The sequence below is a fragment of the Daphnia pulicaria genome, chromosome 8 (genome assembly GCF_021234035.1).
Source record: "Daphnia pulicaria isolate SC F1-1A chromosome 8, SC_F0-13Bv2, whole genome shotgun sequence".
Lineage (NCBI taxonomy): Eukaryota > Metazoa > Arthropoda > Branchiopoda > Diplostraca > Daphniidae > Daphnia > Daphnia pulicaria.
In genome coordinates, this window is record NC_060920.1 from 2802491 (window position 1) to 2824648 (window position 22158).

Genomic DNA, 22158 nt, shown 5'->3' on the forward strand with positions numbered 1-22158 from the left:
TCGATGTTGTTGCGCTACTACTTGATCCAGGTGTCTTTGTAAGTTGTCTTGGAGATCCAATTCCGCCAAAAGGTGCAGCAGACGACGAAGTCGATGTTGTTGCGCTACTAGATGATCTTGATTTTTTTCGACTATCTTCACCTCTTAAAAAATTTTCAGCCATCAATGGCACTTTGGGCGGATCAATGTCGCTAACCTTGGAATCAGACTTCCTTTTAGATGTAACAGTTTTAGTTGTTTCAATTTCTTTGATGAAATTGTCAAGCATTTCCTAAATAAATTGAAAAAGATAATAATTATCACCAACAAATTAAAGTAAATTTTTTTATTACCTTTAACTCTGGAATAAAAAAAAACAACAAAAGTTTCTTGTCCAAGTAGTAGGTGTTTCATTTTCTCGAGTGCTTGTTGAATTTTTTGCTCTGACAACAATAAGTCAGCATTTGGGTAGAACTCTTTAACACATTTTCCAAAGTGACTTGAATGTTCTTTCTACACATGATTTGCGAGTTCGGCTTAACTTTTCATAATGTTGATTCCTGAACAGAATTCGCACATGCGCCCCTCACATTGTTTCTGCTTTTTTTGAGTAAACTTTTTCAAATTATGAATAATAGTTCTCATTTCTGGAATTTTGAGATTTGGATCTAGTTTGTTGATTCTCCCTAAAAAGTAATAATAGATGAAATGAAAAATTTATCATTATTACATGTGTGATTTTGCAATCAAGTTAACTTACTTATAAGGTCGTCTACTGTTTTCATGTGTTTCTGTATGACAACATTTTCACGTTGTTTTCTAACACTGGCGTACATTGCTGTTGCTATTGAGAGTCGTTCACATATCCCTTTCGATTCATCATTTAATACCTTAAAAAAGTATTTCTTGTTTTAAAAAAAAGTTAAGAGTTAAAATTATAATATAATTAGTAGGGGAGACCGGGGCTATGTGGGACATGGGGCTATAATGTACAGAGCAATTAAAATATGTAAAAGTTTATAAAAAATTACGAAATAAATACTATATATGCTAAATTATGTTTTATTTGTCCACTAAACTTTTTTACTTGAAATACTGTTTATTTTTCAAGTTATATGGGAAATTAAAAAAATGGGAATCTGAAAAAATATTTCAAGCGTTTAGTTTTTTAATTTTTTTATACTTTAAGAAACATTATGATTAAACCCAGATAGCTGTTTGATAGGCTTTTTTTTCTAGTTTAAGGGGGTACTTTTATTTTATACAAATTGTATTTCTAAATATATTATAATTTAGTTTATTTGACATTAGTTGGGTCTGGGTTGATTTGGACACATTTAACGGGGTAAAAAAGGACATTTTACCCCTCCTGTGGGTGGAGCTGTAGGAGGGGCCAAAATATTGCTGTTTAGACATATTTGTGCGAACTGACAAGTGAAAACACAAACGAATTTAGGATTTCACATTTTGAGGCCCATTGTAGGTTAAATTTATTTCATTTTTGTATTAATAAGACCAAACTAAACATTTGTAATTACATTTAGTGGATTGAAACATTTTTCCGATTTCGTGTGTTTGGTTTTATCTTCAAACAATATGTTTCGTCCTGAATTGACACTCGACCAAAAAATTTCAAGAGCTTCAGCTGCAAAGAACATGATAAAGAATGGCGATAAATATACAATTGGTGTTGCTTATGGAGACAGTCAACGGTTCAGGTAAAGTACAACACATTTGCTCAGTGGTTCAGTATATTATCATTAGTCATGTTACTTACATACACATCTTGATACTTGTTAGGTTTGAAGACAACGGAACAATCTCTTTATATCACCAATCAGAAAAAGCTAACATTCCCAATACTGTTCTTGCTTGGAGCTGTATGTCGACAATCAACTCTACAATTTCTCGAGTTGATGGTAGACTAAATTCAGCTAAATACAGCAATCTCCTGGAAAATCATGTGCTTCCATTGAGAGAACAAACTTCATCGAACATGATTCAATATGTCCATGACTGGTAAGTTACTACTTTGTAAATTATATATTATTATATTCATTACAAGATTGTTGTTTTTTATTCAGGTTTCCGGTTCACCATTCTGCTGCCATGAAAAAGTTCTACAGTGAAAACAGAAATGATTTGATTCTTCTCGATTGGCCCTGGTGTTTTGGCGACATAATGCCTGTAGAATGGCTGTGGAAGGTGATGATCAACGAGCTGAATGAAAAGCAAATTAAAGTGTTTAGTGAGCAGCGCCTATGGGAAGAAATTTTTAAAGTTTGGCAGAAAGTGTGCACTAAAGACTTTGTTTTCAGTCTTCTAAACAACATTACAGTCAATCTTGAGAGAGTGGTGAAGAATCAAGGAGATTATGTCGACTAAGTCTTGAGATTATCTGTTCAAAAATTTGAAACTCATTGATTAACTATTTGGATTGTAACACAACTGGAATTTGGTAAATAAGGATTACGACTCAATGAGAATTTGAATAGATGTGATAAAATCTCTGTCTTTTTCTTTCAATGTTTATTTATTAACCAGTTCTTAATGATGAAACAGTTAGATAAGGTGTTACCAGTTCAATCAATTTATCTGTCAATGTACAACACATAATTAAATGTCTGGCAGATTAGGTTTCGTAAATTGTCTTATTAAACAAATAAAGAATCATTGATTATAAATAAGACAACGTAAGCCACAGACAACAGAATAATGCATTGCTCATGTGAATAACCTAATCAAACAAATAGTTTTGTGCTAAAAAAGCTGGTTTTTTGGCAATTCGAGGTTGACGGCTTAGGACGACTAAAGGCTCCTTTTCGTGAACTGAAGTAAGATTGTCTTTCCCAGCGACGAGTTTGCCTTTTTCTGGGATATTTTCATTGTTTGACAAGCGAGGATTAGCCGATCGTGTTTTCTTTAAAGGCTCCTTCTCGGGAACTGAATTCATATTGCTTTTCTCAGCGACTGGGATATTTTCTTTGTTCGACAAGCGAGTATTAGCCGATCGTGTTTTCTGTAAAGGCTCCTTTTCGGGAAGTGAATTCATATTGCTTTTGCCAGCGACGAGTTTACCTTTTCCTGAGATATTTTCTTTGTTCGACAAGAGAGGCTTAGCTGATCGTGTTTTCTTAAATTTTTCTTTATTTTGCTCCTTTTCTTGTTTTTTTAAATATTCCAATTGTAGTTGATTCATTTCCTCGGGATCAGTTAAAACGCGGCTTCTTCCGATACGGGTTCTGTTCTTTTGTCTTGGGCCAATTTGTATAACTTTTGGAATTGGCATAATTTCTTCTAAACGTACACGTTTTACTCTCACATTCGTGCTACCGGAAGTTTCACAGTTGCCTGCTCTTTCTTGATTTACTCCATCTACTCCATCAACAATTTCACTAGCATTATTTGGCATTGGCTGAAAATTTTCAGCTTGCGTCGAAGCTACTGTGCTGCCAAAAACACGACAGTCGATAGTTGGGACGTTGACTTCTTCCTGTGTAATATCCATTCCATTATCTTCCCTCTCCACCGTGTGAATGTTGTTCGAAACTTCAATCTCCATGGAATGTATCGGGGTCTGCATTTCATCAACAAAGAGAGCTTCCGCAATCTGTTGTTGCGATGTAGCTAATGAAAGGAGGGTGAAAAATAAAAATTTTCTTTGATTATTAAAAAAAATAACAATAAAAACAATATAAGAAGCTTGTTTTGTACCTGGCAGATCAGTAACCAAAGATGATGAGAAACGGGGGTCGTCAGGTTGAAACATTATGAAAGGGTAGATCCCAGCTCTTTTGAAACCAGAAATTAAGTTGGTAGGAGTCATAGCCTTATAGAAAGGCTCCCTTGTTAATCCTGCAACTTCATGGATGGTAATTCGCTTTCCAGGATTATTACGGTACCAAATCATGTGAGCTGCCTTAATATACTTTTTCAGTGCTACAAACACCGACACATCCAAGGGTTGTAGCTCATGGGATGTGTGGGGAGGCAAAGTAATTATCTCCATACCGTATTCTTTTGCTTTTTTAACTACTAGGTAATCCAAGTGAGCTGTGAAATTATCCCAAATGATTAGGACTGGATTTTCCTTGCTGCTTTTCACGTAACGCTGTAAATGTTCTATGACATCCACCATAATCTTTCCATCAAACCAACCAGTCCCGTTGGCGAAAGCGATTGAACCAGGAATTGAGTTATTCATACTTTGTCTGTTTACTTTCTTTAGCGGAAAGACAAAAGCTGGAGGAATAAACCCACCTGCAGCGTTTCCAAAGCAGATCATGGAAACATTAGTTCCTCGCTCGGCACCTGTGGTTTGACGAACCTAAACAAATGAAAAAAATTAAATACCAACTATTGCCTAAAAATATATAATATTTCACGGTTTATACCTGCTTGGTACCACGAATAGCAACAACAATTTCAGCCGCCATCACAGTTTGATCGCTAGTTTCATCAATATTGATGATGCGATCTGGTGGATACGTATGACGGGCAAATATAGCACCCAATTGCTGTTGATAAGCGTTAACAACTGGGTAATTGAATCCGGCAGCTCTAGCTTGACTTGTAGCTTCAGCTTTTCTTAGAGATAGGCACTTGTTCCTCTTCATAAATGATGTGAACCAATCAGCTCCAGCAGTGTGGTTTTCATGCCACATTAAAGGACATTTTATTCCATTGCCGATAACAAAGCTATAAACGAGCTTTCTCACTTCACTAGGAGTCAACGAATGGTTACTCTCCATTGCAAGCTTGAGATATTCCACAAGTTCCTCCTCTTCTTTGTACTTAAGGATTTGTCTGTTATGCACTTCATTCGACAAATAGTTTTCAGGGATGGAATCAAGATCTTTCACTTTTTGATAGTGACTGAAAAGGGTTGACTTAGGAATGCCAAAACCTTCGGCTACTTTTCTATATGCTATCTTTTGCAAATTAAGATTATCGAGTAATTTCAAGTGCCTCAGTGCACCAATCAATATTTCTCTAGGCACCTTTTCAGTCTTTCTGTAGTAGGTACGAACCATTTTCAAACCTGTAATGATCAGACATACGTTTATGTTAGTATTTCAGTATTTCAGTATAGACAAGTGAGATTACCTCTCACGACTGTATAAATTGGTACTTTGAGAAAAGTATTTAATATGTTGGATAATCCAGGTCTGCCACTTCCTAAAGAAGTTTGCAAAATTGTTACTATTGTTGTAGCACATAACGCGAGCAACTTTTGTCACTCACACAATTGTAAATTATGAAACCTTTCACTTAATAAACAAAAGTGTATATTCATAATTATAATTACCTATTGAAGAAATTTTCCACTAAAAATTAAAATACACTTTCAAGACTTTCTGATTTTTGACAAGGACAAGGGTTGTGACTAAACAGAAGTAAAAAAGTCACGTGATCACGAGGGTGGAGCTATAGCCAGTTTAATGACCACCCACCGAAAAAACAACGAAAAAAAGATTAAAAAAAAAACCATCTTTACGTTTTTTATATTATCTCCGCTTATACTTGATATTATAAATAAAAACACAGCACTTCTGAAAGAGAAAAAAATTCCCTTTTCACCAGTGCGTCTTAAAATAAATATAATTCAGCCGTTTCAGAGAAAAAAGCTGTCCAATTTAGCCCCTGCCTCTGTCCCATTCAACCCAATTTTTTTTTTTTTTTTTCAGTTTTTCCTCTTTACATTTTATTAAATAAAACTCACTTACCTTTACGAAAAAAATTAAAAAAATTACCAAACATAAATTAACAACAGGGAATCACCTCTATACTTTTATTTTTTCTTAATTTAGATTTTAAAACATTTGGCAGCGGAAAAACAAAAAGTGTCCGAGATAGCCCCGGTCTCCCCTATACTTTGAATTTAATTCTGTAATATCCAATCATCCTGTTTTGTTATGTTGAATTTTTTGAGATAATGAACTTCACTGATATTTGCAAAGCCTCCCAATGTTGTGTAGTGAGTAATCATTGCTTGTTTGATTAAAGACAGTTCAATTTTCCTCTTTACGTCAGCTATTTTTTTCCAAATAGTAGATTTCTGGTAATATAAACAACAACATTCATTCATGAATTTAAATATTTACATTTGCATGAGCTCATTAACGTTCAGGAATGCGATTTCATGCACGTGTAGTTTTCAATCAGTTGTTTTCAATGAAAAATGAAAAATGGTTTACATACCTCATCTTTTACTAAATCATGAATATGTCTTGTTGCTAAGTATTCCTCGTCTGAAATAGTTGAAGAATCTGAATTCTCTTCTTCGTCGCTACACAGATCAATAACCAACTGTGAAAGCGCCATTGTTTACAAGAATCAAAAGTTTATGTCTAGACTTCACTAGTTTCTCATTTCTTTGTCGATTGAAATGTTCTTTCGAAATAGAACACATCCAAAAACGTTGCCAGATTTTTATTCTACGTTATCAAAGAAATGTCTAATGTTCTACAATGTTTCATAATGTCTAAAATGTTTGTATGAGACAAAATATATATTTTTCATTTTACTATATTCATCTTATTTGTCTAAAATGGAGTAAAGGTAAATATTTGTCTCGTTGTTTTGGCGCCAAAAAACACGCGCGCGACTCGTGCTTGCAAACAACATGGCGGATGCAGTGTGATCAATCCTAATCCCGCCCACCAATATAGCCTGGAGGTAGATTCATTGTTCTCGTGGCAGTTCTGTGGCAGTTCTGTGGCGTGTTTCTATGGTTACGCTTGGTTTTTTGTTGGTCGGATAGTTCTACTCTTTTTTCACGTTCGTGTTGTATGATTTCTCATTTAATTTGAACCATCATGAGTAGCTACTTTTCCAAAAAGGAATTGCTAGGGAGACTGAATGCGAACATACAGTCTGGTTCATTGGGATTTACTGGTGAAGATCATCTGAACGGCGCATTGGTCGCCAGCAATTCTAACAACGCGGACGACATGCTAAAATCATTTCATGAAACAAGTAAATCTTTTCTTCGCACTATTTATTTTTTAGATATGTTATATGTTTACAAATTGAAAGTGGTGTGCCAGTGATATGAATGACATAGGTATGTTCGTAGCAGAGCTAGTGAGACGATGATTAGATTTTTTAAATACAGTACCTACCAAAAGTCTTTGGAAGCCCGAGAGGATCTTATGCAAAAACGCTGTTTTTGCAGTCCTCTCAGTACTACAGTTTTTTAACCAAATATTTTCGAATTTGGTATGTGCATAGGTAGAGGTAGTGAGAACACCTCTGATTTTTTTCAGATTTTTTTTTTACATTTCCTGAAGTACTTTTAGCCGGTTCTAAAAGTCTTTGGAATGCCGAGAGGACCTTATGCAAATTAGGCCACTTTGGCCTTTTTTGCAGTTAAACGGCTAGGGCTAGGGAAACGCGACTTTTTTTAAAAAATCGGCCTGCGTTAGTTTTATATCAGGTCTGATATTCAATTTTTTTTATTGATATTTCTCAGTTTCATTTGAAGTTAAAAAATGAAAAAGTAAAATTCTACTTTTTTTCCGCTCCCATCTCTTTGTTTTTTCGTTAGCGCGAGAATATGTCACGCATTGCTAGCACACGGATTGCTACAACCAACATATCTACCGGGCCTGCTGGGCCTACGAGCCTTTTGTGTTGCTAGCTATCATTAATCTTATAAACAGCGGTGCAATCAAACTCATCCATAGTTGTGTGCAATGTTTTCCATAAAAAATCTGGCTATTCTCTGTTACTTATACGCTAACACTAGAACAAACCAATGGTTGTGACAGGTAAGAAAAGACGCAATACTAATCACCGAATTTCTAAAATCTGAAGGGATTTACAAAACTACTAAAATAACTTACGGTTTCAGTACAATATGCATACTGCCAGATTGTTTGTGCATGAGCACAACTCCTCCGATGGGCCTCAATCCAGAAGAGATTCCGAAAATGGTATTGATTTTCGTATTGTATTATGTATTGTAAATTGTATTGACGTTCGACGATGCTGTGAGTAACTGCATGTACCCTACCTACGAAAAAATATTTGGCAACAGAACTAATCCCAACGGTATTACAACATTAGGGGAGAGGGGGGCTAGTTGGCAGGGTCACTTTTTGTGAATTTATTTGAATTTTTTGACCAGACGTTTTGCAAATTAAATGATTGAATCAGATTCAGATTTTAATTCTATATGTTGCAAGGAATTCTAATTCATCAAGGATTCTAATGTCATGCAAGGATTCTTACAATTCATCGATTTTTTGCTAAGCCTTGACCATGTTTATTTCGTCCCAGTAAGCAAGGTAAATGTTCATAAGCACCCATATTACATTCAATACAGTTTAACATGAACTTCCTTATTTATTCGATAATTCAGGGAATAGAGTGGATTAGGAACCCTCTGACGTTAGCGCAAATGACGATCAACGATGTTTTTGGGTGTGATCCTTCGTCCAACAATCGGGAGCCAGTGCCGTGCCCAGAGCCACAAGTTTGTTATTAGCCTACCCTGAATCTGTTCCAGGAGGCGAACAAAACATGGGATCCGAGTTCTTCAGAGTGGCAAACCCAGCAGAAGGAATTCCTGGAATTTTATTTAGTTAATAATCGTGTATCCCCATCTATTTCACTGTTGCTTTGTAAGAACTATAGGCTACTAAGCTATAAAGCTACTTGAACTTGCAAGAACTCCATTCCATTCACTGCAAAAGAAACGGGTTAACTTGAAAAAGACTCGATAGAATATATGGAAAGCTAAAAATCGAGTACAGTAATTCAAATAATCAACAAGCAAGCGAATGCGCATCCATCCGGTTTTTGTAAATGTAACACGATATATAGTAGTTGTCAAGCAAAGACAGATAAATTAAAATCTTAAAATTCAAAAATTAATTAGCTTCGTACATTACTGGATGTTTAATGCGGTTTAATGTTATTATCCCAATCTGTCTTCTTAACTTGATAATGCCACCATCAAGACAACTATCAACGATAGCTCTTTTTCTCTTTAAAGTTAGGCAAACTGAAATCATTGTGCGAGACCGTATGAGATAAACAAAGTCCACTGACAGTCATTACTCATTAGAAAACGTAATAAACGATAAATGAAAATAATTAATTCTTTTTAATTTGCCAATAGCAAATGATTTAGTTTTTCAACACATTTCTTACTTATTATATTTGCAAGTATGTCAGGATGGCCGAGCGGTCTAAGGCGCCAGACTCAAGCTCACAGCTTGCCCCGGTTATCCCGGGTATCCCGGTTGAAAAGAATTCTGGTCTCCGATAGAAAATCCCACTTCTGACAATTCCTTTTTATTTTTATCATTTTAAAAGTTTTTTGGTATTCCTTCATGGAACACATAATTTTTTAAAATATTGTCCTCGCATGCTAATACATTTTGGTAGGAGTATTTCATATCGACAACTTCACAGGAGATGTTTTTACGTGGGATATTAAATTAAATTAAACAAACAAATTTAATCCAACCCATTTGTCAAAGTTATTATCGTAATGTTGTAATATTAGCCTTAAAAAAATGTCGAATTATATAGGAAAATTGTAAATGTGAGACCTTATCATCATAACACGAATAAATGTATAAAACTCTATTTATGAAAAAGAAGCGTACGGTTTATTTTTTCCAATTGTAACATTCATAATCATGAGGGATAATTCAAAGTTTTCAGGTGGCTTTCGAGTAGCTAAGACAATCTACAGACTTTGCTCTCCGTGATTTTCCAAAGATAACCGTATATTAACCTCGGGCAGCGGCCAAAGCATGAGCGGCCATATGAGCGCGACGAGCTGCGGCCACTTCGGGGGTCTCCTGAACTTGCTGAGGCATAGCCCAAGGCATGTTGGCGAATCTGGCGGGCAGGTAGGCCACGATTCCATTGGCAGCAGCGGCGGCGTTGTATGCCCGGTAATGCTCGATGGTGGCGGCCATCACTTCAGGGGTGTCTTGAACCGATCGTTTGCCACGAGCGGCGGCCAAAGCGTGAGCGGCTAAGTGAGCTCGACGGGCAGCGGCAACTTCAGGAGTCTCCTGGACTGGCTGAGGCATAGCAAACGGCATATTTGCATAACGGGCAGGCAAGAAGGCCATCGGCATTCCGTTGGCGGTAGCAGCGGCGTTGTAGGCCCGGTAATGTTCGATGGTGGCGGCCTTCACTTCAGGGGTGTCTTCGACGGATCTTTTACCGCGGGCGGCGGCGTGGGCTGCCAAGTGAGCGGCCCGAGCAGCTGCTACTTCGGCGGTCTCCTGTGCCGGAGGCTGGAGAGCGGAGTAAGGGAAGTAAAGGTACGGGTTGTAGTTCCAACCGGCCGGGATCTGGGCAGAGACGGCGCAGGCCAAGGCAAGAAAAACGGCGAGGATCTAAATTGAATAAGGAATGAAATGTATATAAAACCACTTATAGTTGAACTTGACATTTAAATTGAATCAAAGGGAAATAATGAACTTACATAGATTTTCATGTCGATTCGCTTGTGATTGTTAGCCGGAGTAATTCGGAGCTGAATTAACGAAAATTAAAGAGGCAAAGGGGCTTTATATACTTGGTGGTTATTTGCGCTGTTGCTGTACGCCTTCTTCCCGCGAGCAAGGTTCTTATTAGAAACGCATCGCTTCTTCCGCATACTAGCATTCTTTTTTTGGCCAATTATCCCCCCTCCCTCTCTTTTCTTTTCGATGGCTGTTTCATCCGATTTCTCAATATTTTTTTTTTTTTAAATACTACATAGTAGATATTCTATACTGTTTTGATGTTTTAGTTTTCTATTTTTGGGTGGAGTTCGTCTGGTATCTTTTAGTTGACATTACTAAAACGTCAAAAAACACCTGTCCAACCATAATAAGGTGACCTCGAACAACCCAAATGTGACCAGGTAACAAAAGTTTCTTGCTGACATCAAACCGAAACGAAGAAAAGTGAAAAGTGTTTGACATTTGTACGTGATATTAAAAGAATTTTTGGCATGCGCGAAAGATAACGTGTTGTTAGTATTGAGACGAAATATTTACGTTCACTTGGATAACTCAAAACGGGCTGAATTTTCCTGATTTACTTTAGCCAAATCTAGCAACTGGTATATGGATTCATTTTTTTCTTGATCACAGTTTCACAGATGGCGATCAACAGTCCAGGAAAATCATATTTGCATATATTAATTCTTTTATCACATCAAATGGGAATACTCCATTCGAGAGCAATAATTTTAATTTAATACTTTTATTTCAAAAGAAAAAAGTTGTATATTTGACAGATCGTGTTTGGTTGTCGTTTGGTTGCTATACTGACAAAGAAGGCAATAATAAATTTTTATTTCGCGTTAATCTGACGATTCTTTATACAACCAATACGCAGTGAAAATCCTAGTATGTACAATCATGACCCCACCCTATCCGCATTCGTTAGTTTTCGTAGCTTTTTGGCTTTAAACATTTTTTGTTTTCCTTGGGAAAGTTGGAAGATGAATATCGTATAAATGATATGATAGTTCCATTTTCTATCAGATCAAAATGAGAATGAAAAGGTTTCCTAGAACCTCGCCCAGACTCTATCAATTTTCAAGGACTATCTTTCATTTACCTGGAAAAATAGTGGCGTAATTCGTCGCATCGAACAAGGTTGAGCCTGGCGATGACAAGGTTTATTACAATCTATCTTGATTTGGTGATTGCCAATCTATAAATTGAAAAATTGATCGCAGCACGATAATATTATGTGTGGTATCTTGCCGAAACGCAAAATGGCTTTCAATTATAGAACCGAGAATTCCGTATAATCCGAAACTTGTACAATTCCGATTTGCATAGAACAAGGCAATTCCAACAGCATTATATCTTATTTGGTTATATGCACTTATAGTATCTCTGTGAAAACGACGGAGCTGGGGGACCAAATGAATTCCCAGAACGTCATTCATTTTTCATTTCAAGATTTGCGGTGTCCCCATTTATTCTCGATTATTTCCTGGAGGAGCCAGAGTCCCAACAAATAAAAAAATTTAAAAAAATAAAACTGAAATATTAAGAAATAATTTAGTGCCAGAGATTATATATGCGCATCCAACCGGTTTTCCATGTAAAGGTATGCAACACGATAGTTGTTCAGCATTATGAGACCAGCTCAAGGTAGATGTAAATAAAATGACCTTGCGTTCTTTAGAGGGAATGCCTGTCACTTGATGTGTTAAACAATCAATTATCGGAATGTATTTCTTGAATGTGACCCAAGTTGCCAGGCGAATATCCACGAATATCATCCCAACGAACCGAAGAATAAAATCTACCAGAGAAAACGGCAGTATCATGAAAGAATAATGCAAACTTATGGTATCAATTTATCTTTTTATCGGAATTTTCGAAACGCCCTGTATATGACGGTCAAAGTGAGTGACAGCTTCCAAATGGAAACTACCTGGGCCATAATAACTCGGATTGTGCCAGTAAAATCAGGATTCCTACTTAATGGTTGCTGGTTACTGCCACACAGAGCGCTTGAATTAAGCTACTTCTCAAATCTCAACTTAGGCGGTGGCACGAACGACAGTTGAGCACGAATATACGATGAGCTTCCTGGGTTTATATACGTAAGGCGTCTTCAACCTATATAATATTATATAAAACATAACAACAGAAAAGATTCATCATTCGATATGATTTATTGTGCTACAACCATAGCAGAATGCAAGTAACAGCATTTAAAAAATAACAGACAATTTTTTTATGCCTTCACAGTCAACATTCTGACTCCTGAACAATCACAATTTGAAAATGACCTAATTTACAATTTAATATATCTAGGCGTACAGTTTAACCAGATCGAACGGCAGCTTCGTGAAAGGCGCGGAAAAAGGTCATTTTAGCGGCGTGAACTTCAGGGGTATCCTGGACGGGTTGAGGGGGAGCAACGACCACCGCTGATGGAAGCGGCTGAACGGGAACCACCACTTTCGCTACTCGGGCGGTGGCGTGAGCGTGAGCTGCCAAATGAGCACGACGAGCTGCGGCCACTTGGGGAGTCTCCTGGACCTGTTGGGGCATACCGAATGGCATGTTGGCGTATCTGGCGGGCAGGTAGGCCATGATTCCGTTGGCTGCAGCGGCGGCGTTGTAGGCCCGAAAATGCTCGAGGGTGGCGGCCATCACTTCGGGTGTGTCCTGCTGCTGGACGGATCTTTTACCGCGGGCGGTGGCGTGGGCTGCCAAGTGGGCGGCACGAGCAGCTGCTACTTCGGGAGTGTCTTGGACGGGTTGAGGGACTCCCCAACTGACCACCGGAAGAGGCACAAGAGTCGAAACGACTCCGTTGGCAGCGGCGGCGGCCGAGTGGGCGCGGTAATGTTCGACTTTGGCGGCCCAAACTTCGGGAGTGTCCAAAACGGCACCTGCCGGTTGTTCCCAAACGGGTACAGGTTGTACGGCGACCACCCTGTTGTTGGATCCTCCGGCGGAAGTGTGGGCTGCCAAGTGAGCGGCACGGGCGGCGGCAACTTTTCGTCAACGTTTCCTGGACGGGCGCTGGTTGTGCGGTGAACGGGTAGTAAAGGAATGGATTGTAGTTCCAACCGACCGGGTTCTGGGCAGAGACGACGGCACAGGCCATCAAGAAGACGACGACAACCTTGGGAAATGTTGCAAATAATTCCATCTGCTATTATAGCTAGTTCTGAGATTAAATTGTTTAGTTGATTTAAACTTACTGAGGTCTTCATGTCGATTCGCTTAAAAATTGTTGGAGCGCGGAAGAGGGAGGAGAGTGAATTGATTTTGTTCCCAACATGTCGGAGCTTTTATACGAAACAGTTTCGTTGCTGATGGTGCGGTTCTGTGCCTTCCAGCAAGGTTGTAAACCCTTGCATTTTGTTCTTCTTTCGCTTTATAGACCGAGGAAATGATACACCAGTGCACACACGCACGTCTTCCTCATTTTACTTTTCCTTTCCAGTTAAGGTGTGGCTGTGCTCCAGATGCCTCCACAGGAAAGTAGGAAGGGCTCAAGTGACCAACGGTGACGGTTATGTCCTTCATTTCTAGGTTAATATCGGTGCCTAATAATACAAAAACCAGTAAAACAATATTGCAATATCGCATGTAGAGTTCTACAGAAATTTTATATTTGTTTAAATTTTAACGTTTCAATTTATACGAAAATATGAAAAATTCCAGACCGTGTGGCCTAATGGATAAGGCGTCGGACTTCTATTAAAATGGTGACATCCGAAAATTGCGGGTTCTAGTCCCGCCTCGGATAATTGAATAGTATAACCTAACAATGTATTTTAAATGTGAATGCATTACTGATTACGAATTCCGTGGAAAATTCAATTAAAAATTTGTATGTTAACTATACGATGATTAGTATGTGCCATGTCGTCAAAGTTTACAACAGGACAAACGGCGTCGGTTGTGGAACAGTGTCCCGCGAAAAACTTCTAAGGAAAGTTCTCCAAGTGACCAACGGTGATATGGTTACGTCCTTCATTTCTAGGTCAATACTCAATACCGGTGCTTAATGCAAAAACCAGTAAAACGATACTGCAAACTCGCATCTAAAGTTCTACATAAAAGTTGCATTTGGTTCAGTAACATAAATTATTTGCTTTTCAAAATGTTACGTCCGTTTTAACATAGATGCTTGATAAGTATTCAATACTATGTAGCTAAACGCTGGATAAAGCACCGATTTAATAAGGATTTCAGTCCCAAAATTACACGTTTGAGTCTCGTCTGGGGAAATTAATTGGATGCGTTCATTGTAATCCTAACATAAATGCTCGGTTCATGAAATGATATAGAAAAAAACGGAAGTTCAATATTAGCTCTACGTAGAAATCTACTCTGTCATCATAATCAACATCACGACCTTTGGGACTCCAGTCCAGAGCATCAGGTATAACTTTGCATGCCAACAACAAACGGTGTCGACCGACGATGATGGGAGACATTGTATTAGTATACCAGTCTCCTTGCGGCTGGCGACCGGATAATTTTACTTTATTAGTCCAGAAATTATTTCGCATAAAGAGGCTCCCATATTAACGAACGTCACGAGCTCCAATATTCCGTCATGATTCCGTTATCGTTTGGGTAAAATATAGGAAAGGTGAATTTATCACTGGCATGAGGGACGGTGATTTTTCCTCCATTTCTAATCTAACTTATATACAATTTATCAACATAACAATGCAACATGTATAGCCCCGCACTGTTTTTATTAAATGTTATCACACCTTAAATCAATTGAAAAGAGAACATGTTCCATAAGAAAATGAATTTGTTTCTACAAATTATCAGACGACAGCACAAAATTGTTAGCCTACTAGCTATGGTAAGCATCCGGAAACTGTGTAAATGTTTTTATGCTAAAGACGAGTGAACTGGTGCGATATGGTTGGGCTCTCTCTTTTAAGACAGATTACATGCGATTACATGATTCTTATGCCGGCAATGGTGACGTCATGTCACTTAGGCCTATACACAATTCTTCATTAGTCATAACATAACCGCGGGAAAAATGTTGGTCCACAATTAATTATTTTCTTCAGCCTCCGTTTCATTTCGATTTCATTTCTATGTTACGTGTTAATATGTTAATATAGGCGGCCATGCCAACCTGCCTAAATTCAAACAAGAATTATCGATTTTTTTTCAATTCAATAGTTTTATTATTTTTCAGCATTCATGAATCACAGAAATTAGACTAAATATTTGTTACAAATTAATTTAATGTCATTCAATTTTTTATTCCCCTTAACGTGTGTTAGTTCACGAAAAATCAATTTAGGAATTTGAATTAATTTTCTATCTAATTTCAATTTCATGAATTAAAATAGTCAAAATTAAAAGAGCTTATTTTCTTTAATCGCTGACGGAGTGAGTCGACCAACCAAACAACAAGTCAATTTGGTCCCCGAAATAAATCGTAATTTTTTGTTTTCTCTCGGTTTTTCCCACTGGTGTATAAACGGCTAAACGCTCCAACGCCAACAGCAGAGCCAACTGACTTCTTGTTTTAGAAAAGCAAACATGCGATAAATTGTGTAAGAAAAAAATAATAATAATACACGTCTAGAGAGTCGAGAGGAGACAATTTCACTGCGGTTATTTCTTTAAAATTATTTCTTATTGTTATTTCATTTTTAAAAAAGAATTGGTCTACACATTATTACGATATTCGAATCATTTAACGCTGTCGAGTAAACTGGCTTTTCATGCGATATGTGGATGTGGATAAAAACAAATTGATTTCAATGTTAAGTAAACATTTTATTTTGCAAAATTATGAAGAATAAGAAGAATAGAAAAACAATTTGAGATGCTATTTCACAAAAATTTATTCGACGCGGTAAGAGACTGCGTGACCAGGGGTGTGGATGACTTTGGTCAAAGTGGCCTCACGGACGGGCACAGCTGGGGTGGCGTAGACGGCCGGAGCGGCAACCGAAAAGGCGTAAGGGGAAACGGCATAGCCGGGGTAAGAAAATGGAGCAGCTCCGAAGCCAAATACTTGGCGCTTAGCACGGACGGCCTTGGCGGCGGCGAATTTAACGGCAAATTCCACCTTGGCAGCGGCCACCTCGGGGGTGTCCTGGACTGGGGTTGGAAGAGCGACAGCGGGGGCAACTCCGGACTTGGCAGCGGCGATAGCGGCGGAGTGATCGGCCTTGGCAGCGGCCACTTCGGGTGTGTCTTCAACCTGGACGGGCGCTACCGAATTGTCGACGGAAGCGACGGGCAAGTCGTTGGATTGGACGTGGAAGCCTCGGGAGTCGGCGGTGTAGGAGACACGGACTTCCTTGCCTTCCGGATTGATGTAAGCGTAGCTGCCGATCTGGTTGCCGAACCCGTCACGGAGGTTGCTGGCGGCCTGTCAGGGGTGAGCGTATAGCCAAAGCTGGCCTGGCCGAGCTCGTCCTGGGCGTGGTACTGGGTGGCCGTGTATGAGGGGTAGCCGTAAGCGACGGGATAGGTGCTGGCAGTTGCAGGGATTCCGGTGTAGGCCGTGGTGGCGCGAAGGCCAGCAGCGAACGGATAGGCAGCACCGTAGTTTCCGTAGTATCCACCGTATCCGAAGAATTGAGCTTGGGCGGCCACAGCCAACACCAACAGACAGGCGATCTGCGTATAAGGGAACAGCAAAATGTTAATTAAAAAAATTAAGATCGGATTAAGATTAAGATGAAATTGAAAATAATTTTTTACCGCGGACTTCATTGTCGTTCTCGTGAAGAAAGAAGGAAGAGCTTGAGGAGGATGCTGTTGATGGACTGTGACTTGACTCTTTTATACTCGTCCATCTAACACCCCAACCCTCGCGTAATCAGCCAAGGTGACCGAGAACAAACATTTGCTTTTCGATTCCTCATTGCTATAGCCATATACTCCTGAACCAGCAGGGCGTGTCGCGATATTGTCGAAAGACCTTGCTTCGAGCCAGAGAATGAGTTAGTAGCCTACTACTATAACTGTTTCAAGTTCATTTAAATTTTCCTTCTTTTGCTGACTTTCGAAAAGCAGCAAAGTTGTAGTCTTACACGTATATGGAGATAATGAAAGGAATTCAAATTTCTTCATTTCCAATTTAGCCAACGCTCAATATAGAATTCCCCGTATTGCTTATTAGTTATTAGGCCATTAATCGATAGCTCGAAAAGAATATTTAACGGAAATGTGGGAATATGCGAAGCTATTTTGTAAAATAATGAAATAATATTAAGATATCCCGGTGAAAATTATTGTCTGAATTATTTGTAACTATTTGAAGAATTGACAGAAGAAATACAACTGTTAACGATTGACGAAATGAGAAACGTAATAAAAATGAGCGCCGTTGCAAGTTTGTAAAAAAAGTATATTTTCTGTTAGCGCTTCTCGCAGCCACTTTACCAACGGTTTTCGACAATCAGAGAAATTCGCTATACTTTCACGTCAAAGTCTCTTCCTTAGATTTCTGGCAACAGCAAACTTGCTCTTGGCCAATTCCGGCCAATTCTTGAATTTAATTTTCGGGTTTTTCGTATAGCAAAAGGATATCGTCAGTCAATCAGCGAGACATACAGATTTGCTATTGATTTGATATTGGACCCAACTTTTTGAATTGGCATCAAATCCACGATTCCGCATCTTGTTACTACCTGTTTCTTTATGCTCTGATATTACGTTATTTTCTATTTCCCCCAAAACGCACTAGAATTCTCGGATGAAAAAGAAAAAATAGAAACCGATTCTTTTCTTTTTAGCAAAACGTTTTCTTTTTAAATTTCATAAATATAATGCGATGACGTAAGGAAGATATTGGGAGATATTATTATTTCACACAATGGAAGAGCACGACGCCTGAGATGCTTTTTAATGAATAATTACTACGGTGTGCTGATGCGGGTTGAATCGGAGATGGGTGATGGGCGGATCTTCATAAGCAAGTAGCCGGTATCAGCCAGAGTAAGCGGAAAAATATTCGGGGCTATAGCGGGTTGAGTTGGGGGTTGACCGCCTTATTAGCCCCAAACTTGGCGCTCAGCACGGAAGGCCGGGGTAGCGTCGATGCGATAAGCGGTGTCGTGTCACACCAACAGACAAGCAATAATCCGCGTATATATAGGAAAACCAAAAAGTTAATTTAAAAAAATTAAGGTTATGGTTAAATTGGAAATAAATGTTTATGTGGACCGTGAATTTCATTGTCGTTCTCGTGAAGATTCAAGGAAGAGCTCGAGGACGAGGATGCTGCTGTTGATGGACTGCGACTAGACTCTTTTATTATACTCGTCCACCTGTAAAACCCACACCCTGGTGATCCCCCAAAGTAGCCGAGAACAGCATTTGCTTAGCGATTACTCATTGGTCATTGCCACCAGACCTTGAACCATCGTGAAAATGTCAAACGACATTCCTTCGCGTGATGCCAGTCACTCGAGTTACTAACCGTTTCAAGTTAAGTTTTATTTTCCCTTCTTTTTCAGATTTTTGAGACAAGCAGCAAGGTCAATCTTATACACATTAGAAAATGATGGAAGAATTTTAATTTCTTCTTCCAATTAAGTCAATTCCCTATTTTTATTACCTGGATATCGATAATATGGAAAGCTCAAAAAAGCACAAATGAAAGATGCAGAAATATTTTGTGGGACAATGAAATAAAATATCATATGGTGAATTGCTGTCTGAAATTATGTGTATTTGATACGACAGAAGAAGTATAAGTCGTTAACGACTGACGAAATGAGAAACATCGAAAATGAGGGCCATTACATGTTTGTTAAATCGCTTGTCCCCTTGGTATTACGGTCATTGTTTGTTCCTTGGTCTGCATCAGTTGCTTCTGGCATGGGCGAACAAGTATTAGCGCAACAATCATGGGGATCCTCAAAAGTGTCCGGAATTAAAAGAGCCTCAACGATGCCATTTGACTCGGTGTGGGTCTCATCCGTTGGTGGTTTAACTTTAGAAGACTCAGATATGGAAGGAGATTCCGCTTCCGCCTCGTTGTTTTCTTGCTGGGCCGATGGCTCATCTTCATAATTCGATTCCTCACTATCCGAATTTGGCTCAGTCGCATTCCGACGATTCTTTTGATTTTGTTCATCAGATACCTTTTGTACTTCAAGTTCCAACTGATTCAAGAAAATTCGATTTTGGTATTCCTCCTCGCAACAAGGGCAAAATTCGGGTTCCGCCACCTCGGTTGCTGTGGCATTTGAGGCTGGTGTCAATTCAGATTCAGTGACGATAGGTGGTGACTCCGCGAAATCATAAAGAAAATAGTTTGCAAATGCCTCCCAAAGGCAATCAAATGCAGCAGGCGAGATGAAAAAAACCCAAGACATAAGTCTGATGAAAAACAGGTTGATAATTGATAATTGATAATTGTCAGAATAATATTCATTTTTCGATAGTTGTTCTCGTTGAATATTACTTGATAGTACAATCATACGCACAACTGCACAGCATTCCTTTATATATAGATGTAGGGAGTAGACTGCCTCATGCGCAAGCGTAAAGTAACCACCATTTCCATCATAATTTCAATTTAATCAAATTAATAGCTCAAAATAATTATTGTTTTAAATATTCTCAACATTTTACAATCATATTTCAAAAATAAATATTACCATTCAATCATTTGGAATATTTCTTTTTTTAAATAGAATTAGAACTTAAAGCCAAGTAGTTGCCATGGTAAATCAGAATCAATAATGATCGATAGCTGTGCTGATCGGATCGGAAAGGCAAATAGCCGCGATAACATCATGGTTTAGGCTCTTCAATGTTCAATCTATTGTTAGCTTGATTAAATTAGCGATAAAAATATTCATTGCTTTTGAACAATGTTTGATTAAATGCAATTTAGAATATGAATATCATGCGAAAATAATTATGAATAAAAATTATTATTAAATAAATAATGGCGATTGAACCCAGAATTATTGCTTTGCCGTCCGACTTTGTCAGTAAATGAAACCAGAAATACTGCAGCCATCACGAGTCGTAGGAAATGCAAACACGCAGCACTCAGCAGAATATACATCCACAAATGGAAAATCAAACGAATAATTCTGCCGCCGCCGAGCGGGGAATTGATGCAACCAGCTGCACCCAACCAGACGCTTACGACGTTTCCGTCGAGGAATCGCTTTCAACGCTGTTTACTGGTTAATCATTTTAATCCTTTCTTTCGCCGGCCTGCTTATCCTCCGCCGGATCTTCAAATGGAAATTTCTCTCGGCACGTTTTGTTATTGGCCAATCATCCAGCATCAACTATTAACGAGAACCGAACTACCACCAGCTGGACCGATTGGCTAAGTCTGAAAATCGACGAAGAAGCGGTTTGAAAGGATGGAGCCACTTTCCTCTGGTATCAGTTCTGGCTGATCCAAGTCGAGGTCCTCCGGATGGCCCTCGGAATCTTCTTGATTGTTATGCACTTGCACGGCGATAAACTCGAAGAGTCTTCGCATAAAACCCTTCGATCCACGGGACTTTACAACATCGGAGTGAACGGAATTCACGGCGCCTTCTGCTTCGCCATCCTCGTCTCTTTGGTTTGGCTGATGAAACAACACGGACAAGAACGCTCAATCAGATCACTGGCCAGTCACGCCGTCAACAGCTCCTCCAACGTCTGCAATCGCGAGTGGCTGATGATTTCTGGACTTGGAGAAAATACCACGAGCGACTCTCTCTTTGAATATCTGAAAAGCCAATTCCATCTGAAGGGAATTGCTGGACGAAATGGAATTGTCTTGGCGTTCGATATCTGCAAGCTTTCGCCCGTCGTCGATCAATTGAATGGCGTGCCGTGGTTCGTTGCAAATGAGCGTGAGAAAGAAGCAGGAGTTAGTCCTTCTCCGCAGGATATTGATTCACATCTCAGAGGTGTGGCCTGATGAACTCAATGAGATCTTTAACTATTTGAGTTGCTCCGCGGTTTAAGGGCACAGATAACCGCAAGAATTTCTCAATAGAGATAAGTCTTGACACGAATCCAATTTGTGTAAAACCTCTATCTGTAATTTTTTAAGTTAAGAAAATGTAGCTTAATCCGGCTGACGCATTCAAGTTCTTTATTTAAAAGGTTGCCAGTTTCGAAAGTTAGATGTAAAAAATTTCCGTTGCTTGCTCATTTCATTGACTGTTTCCAGTTTGTAAGCACTTCGTTCATAGCCTTCGTTCATTGAGACATCTAGCACCAAATCCGTGAACACGAGCAATAGCTGCTGTTCCCTTTTCTTGGGTAGACTAGAAAGTAAATAAGAAAGTTAGATAAGACAATTGTAAGTTTCTAATGACTTTTCATTCGGGATTTATGTGAACTCATCAAGTATGGAAAGCGTTGACTTCTCCAATCGATAGACATAGGAAAGCCACATATATCAAATTCTCTATTAGCTTAAAGATTTCGAATATTTTACAGAATGTGAATGTAATCAACGCTGAAGAACAATAGGTGGTTTTCATCATTAGTTTGTGCAAAGAAAGGCTCAGCCTTATTATCGAAACTCCACATTTTAAACATTTCAACATTGGTGGAAGCGTAGCCACCGAATATTTTTGCTACTCTAAATCCTTTCTTTCTTGAGGAAAAATTGTGTTAGCTGCTTGAAAAGATCCGTCGCCATTAACCGCCGCACGAAAAAAATATGCAACAGGAAATTTAACCGCCGTTGACAGACCAGTCA

General features: G+C 38.8%; 4 protein-coding genes and 1 long non-coding RNA gene across 5 annotated transcripts; all 5 read right to left on the reverse strand.

Annotated features, from left to right (window-relative positions):
- Positions 1 to 3192: 3192 nt before the first annotated feature.
- LOC124310750 lies at positions 3193 to 4730 on the reverse strand. Its single transcript, XM_046774716.1, has 4 exons — positions 4374 to 4730; positions 3694 to 4306; positions 3296 to 3606; positions 3193 to 3252 (listed from the first exon to the last, which is right to left on the reverse strand). The coding sequence occupies exons 1-4, from the start codon at positions 4728 to 4730 to the stop codon at positions 3193 to 3195; spliced, it is 1341 nt and encodes a 446-aa protein (XP_046630672.1).
- A 179-nt stretch (positions 4731 to 4909) lies between these two features.
- On the reverse strand, positions 4910 to 5419 carry LOC124312552. The gene is made up of 3 exons (XR_006910546.1): positions 5288 to 5419; positions 5086 to 5157; positions 4910 to 5020 (listed from the first exon to the last, which is right to left on the reverse strand). It is a non-coding gene; the product is annotated as an uncharacterized LOC124312552 (long non-coding RNA).
- A 4160-nt stretch (positions 5420 to 9579) lies between these two features.
- On the reverse strand, positions 9580 to 10521 carry LOC124312467 (cuticle protein 18.7-like). Its single transcript, XM_046776991.1, has 2 exons — positions 10436 to 10521; positions 9580 to 10346 (listed from the first exon to the last, which is right to left on the reverse strand). The coding sequence occupies exons 1-2, from the start codon at positions 10445 to 10447 to the stop codon at positions 9726 to 9728; spliced, it is 633 nt and encodes a 210-aa protein (XP_046632947.1). The 5' UTR covers positions 10448 to 10521; the 3' UTR covers positions 9580 to 9725.
- A 2097-nt stretch (positions 10522 to 12618) lies between these two features.
- Positions 12619 to 13472, reverse strand: LOC124310751 (cuticle protein 18.7-like; the record flags this gene model as incomplete). Its single annotated transcript, XM_046774717.1, has 1 exon — positions 12619 to 13472. A coding segment is annotated over one exon (684 nt), but the record flags the coding sequence as incomplete, so codon positions are not given.
- Positions 13473 to 16223: 2751 nt separating this feature from the next.
- Positions 16224 to 17192, reverse strand: LOC124310752 (cuticle protein 16.8-like). Its single transcript, XM_046774718.1, has 3 exons — positions 17181 to 17192; positions 16906 to 17096; positions 16224 to 16849 (listed from the first exon to the last, which is right to left on the reverse strand). Exons 1-3 carry the CDS (start codon positions 17190 to 17192, stop codon positions 16312 to 16314), a joined length of 741 nt encoding a protein of 246 aa, XP_046630674.1. The 3' UTR covers positions 16224 to 16311.
- Positions 17193 to 22158: the final 4966 nt, after the last annotated feature.

Excerpts from the sequence above, each read along its gene's own strand:
- LOC124310752 (XM_046774718.1), bottom strand. Across the intron at positions 16,850-16,905 it reads CCCTCATACACGGCCACCCA|ACAGGCCGCCAGCAACCTCC; the intron begins GTACCACGCCCA and ends CGCTCACCCCTG.
- LOC124310750 (XM_046774716.1), bottom strand. The coding sequence starts at position 4,730 with ATGGAGAGTAACCATTCGTTGACTCCTAGTGAAGTGAGAAAGCTCGTT. Across the intron at positions 4,307-4,373 it reads CTATTCGTGGTACCAAGCAG|GTTCGTCAAACCACAGGTGC; the intron begins GTATAAACCGTG and ends TCATTTGTTTAG. Across the intron at positions 3,607-3,693 it reads TTTGGTTACTGATCTGCCAG|CTACATCGCAACAACAGATT; the intron begins GTACAAAACAAG and ends TCCTTTCATTAG.